At 49.3% G+C, this 2,694-nt stretch overlaps 1 protein-coding gene across 2 annotated transcripts in view; it reads left to right on the forward strand.

Moving 5' to 3' along the window:
- The window catches only part of LOC129848566 (leucine-rich repeat and guanylate kinase domain-containing protein-like), a gene marked incomplete at its 3' end in the record, with an annotated part of 4,405 nt that extends 3,669 nt beyond the window's left edge, over positions 1-736 (forward strand). For both annotated transcript variants that reach the window (XM_055915728.1, XM_055915729.1), the window contains 2 exon segments: positions 432-512; positions 649-736. In XM_055915728.1, the coding sequence (XP_055771703.1) occupies positions 432-512; positions 649-736 (169 nt within the window).
- Between the last annotated feature and the right edge of the window lie 1,958 nt (positions 737-2,694).

The raw sequence follows: 2,694 nt of genomic DNA on the forward strand, positions 1-2,694 counted from the left end.
TAAGACACAGTCCATTCCTTAATGTCCTCCTCTCTTGTCAACCTGGAGAGGAACCTGGTGAGACACAGTCCATTCCTTAATGTCCTGCTCTCTTGTCAACCTGGAGAGGAACCTGGTGAGACACAGTCCATTCCTTAATGTCTCTGCCACTGTCTGCATGGTACCAATGGCCAGTATCACTAAACCACCTAGCGACTGTATACCAGGAGCTGAGTGATAAAGCTATTCCACTGCATCAACTGATAGATTGGCTGTGGTATTAAATGTAGTTTTAATCGTTTTTAAAGGATTTATTCTTAATCCATTACATTACATTTACATTTAAGTCATTTAGCAGACGCTCTTATCCAGAGCGACTTACAAATTGGAAAGTTCATACATATTCATCCTGGTCCCCCTGATCTTTTTTGTGTATGATATACTGTTCTCAGATCAGTGAAATCAAGGAGGCCACACACATCCATGACCTGAGCCTGCTCCGAGAGCTGAATCTGCAGAGAAACCTAGTCCAGGTAGCTGCACTGCACCTACACCCAGAACACATCACTAAACTAACAAGTTAGCTCCCTAATGCTGTCTGCTTCCTCTGTACTGACAATAGACATGTCCATGAAAATGCTGCTTCTTTCACTGTCGTTTCAACCCCAGGAGCAACTGGACTATAGACTGGCAGTGATCTTCCTCCTTCAACACCTGACTGGCCTGGACCAGGAGAAAGTCACAGTAGAGGAGAAGGCAGGTTGGATGTATGAGATGGTTATCAGTGATGAAACTTAAGGATTTTGGGCACTAGTAGACTGGCGCTGGCCAGCCGGGCTAGTAGACTGGCGCTGGCCAGCCGGGCTAGTAGACTGGCGCTGGCCAGCCGGGCTAGTAGACTGGCGCTGGCCAGCCGGGCTAGTAGACTGGCGCTGGCCAGCCGGGCTAGTAGACTGGCGCTGGCCAGCCGGGCTAGTAGACTGGCGCTGGCCAGCCGGGCTAGTAGACTGGCGCTGGCCAGCCGGGCTAGTAGACTGGCGCTGGCCAGCCGGCTAGTAAAGCACAATTCAATCAATCAATCAAGTTTATTTTATATAGCCCTTCGTACATCAGCTAATATCTCGAAGTGCTGTACAGAAACCCAGCCTAAAACCCCAAACAGCTAGTAATGCAGGTGTAGAAGCACGGTGGCTAAGAAAAACTCCCTAGAAAGGCCAAAACCTAGGAAGAAACCTAGAGAGGAACCAGGCTATGAGGGGTGGCCAGTCCTCTTCTGGCTGTGCCGGGTGGAGATTATAACAGAACTATGCCAAGATGTTCAAAAATGTTCATAAGTGACAAGCATGGTCAAATAATAATCATGAATAATTTTCAGTTGGCTTTTCATAGCCGATCATTAAGAGTTGAAAAACAACAGGTCTGGGACAGGTGGCGGTTCCATAACCGCAGGCAGAACAGTTGAAACTGGAATAGCAGCAAGGCCAGGCGGACTGGGGACAGCAAGGAGTCACCACGCCCGGTAGTCCCGACGTATGGTCCTAGGGCTCAGGTCCTCCGAGAGAAAGAAAGAGAGAAAGAGAAAATTAGAGAGAGCCAAGATTTTCAAAATGTTCATAAATGACAAGCATGGTCAAATAATAATCAGGAATAAATCTCAGTTGGCTTTTCATAGCCGATCATTAAGAGTTGAAAAAAGCAGGTCTGGGACAGGTAGGGGTTCCGTAACCGCAGGCAGAACAGTTGAAACTGGAATAGCAGCAAGGCCAGGCGGACTGGGGACAGCAAGGAGTCACCACGCCCGGTAGTCCCGACGTATGGTCCTAGGGCTCAGGTCCTCCGAGAGAAAGAAAGAGAGAAAGAGAAAATTAGAGAGAGCCAAGATTTTCAAAATGTTCATAAATGACAAGCATGGTCAAATAATAATCAGGAATAAATCTCAGTTGGCTTTTCATAGCCGATCATTAAGAGTTGAAAAAAGCAGGTCTGGGACAGGTAGGGGTTCCGTAACCGCAGGCAGAACAGTTGAAACTGGAATAGCAGCAAGGCCAGGCAGACTGGGGACAGCAAGGAGTCATCATGCCCGGTAGTCCTGACGTATGGTCCTAGGGCTCAGGTTCTCAGAGAGAGAGAGAGAGAACGAGAGAATTAGAGAGAGCATACTTAAATTCACACAGGACACTGGATAAGACAGGAGAAGTACTCCAGGTATAACCAACTGACCCTAGCCCCCCGACACAAACTACTGCAGCATAAATACTGGAGGCTGAGACAGGAGCGGTCAGGAGACACTGTGGCCCCATCCGAAGAAACCCCCGGACAGGGCCAAATAGGAAGGATATAACCCCACCCACTTTGCCAAAGCACAGCCCCCGCACCACTAGAGGGATATCTTTAACCACCAACTTACAATCCTGAGACAAGGCCGAGTATAGCCAACAAAGATCTCCACCACAGCACAAACCAAGGGGGGGCGCCAACCCAGACAGGAAGATCACGTCAGTAACTCAACCCCCTCAAGTGACGCACCCCTCCTAGGGACGGCATGAAAGAGCACCAGTAAGCCAGTGACTCAGCCCCTGTAATAGGGTTAGAGGCAGAGAATCCCAGTGGAGAGAGGGGAACCGGCCAGGCAGAGACAGCAAGGGCGGTTCGTTGCTCCAGAGCCTTTCCGTTCACCTTCACACTCCTGGGCCAGGCTACACTCAATCATATGAC

The sequence above is a fragment of the Salvelinus fontinalis genome, unplaced genomic scaffold, assembly GCF_029448725.1.
Source record: "Salvelinus fontinalis isolate EN_2023a unplaced genomic scaffold, ASM2944872v1 scaffold_1071, whole genome shotgun sequence".
NCBI lineage: Eukaryota > Metazoa > Chordata > Actinopteri > Salmoniformes > Salmonidae > Salvelinus > Salvelinus fontinalis.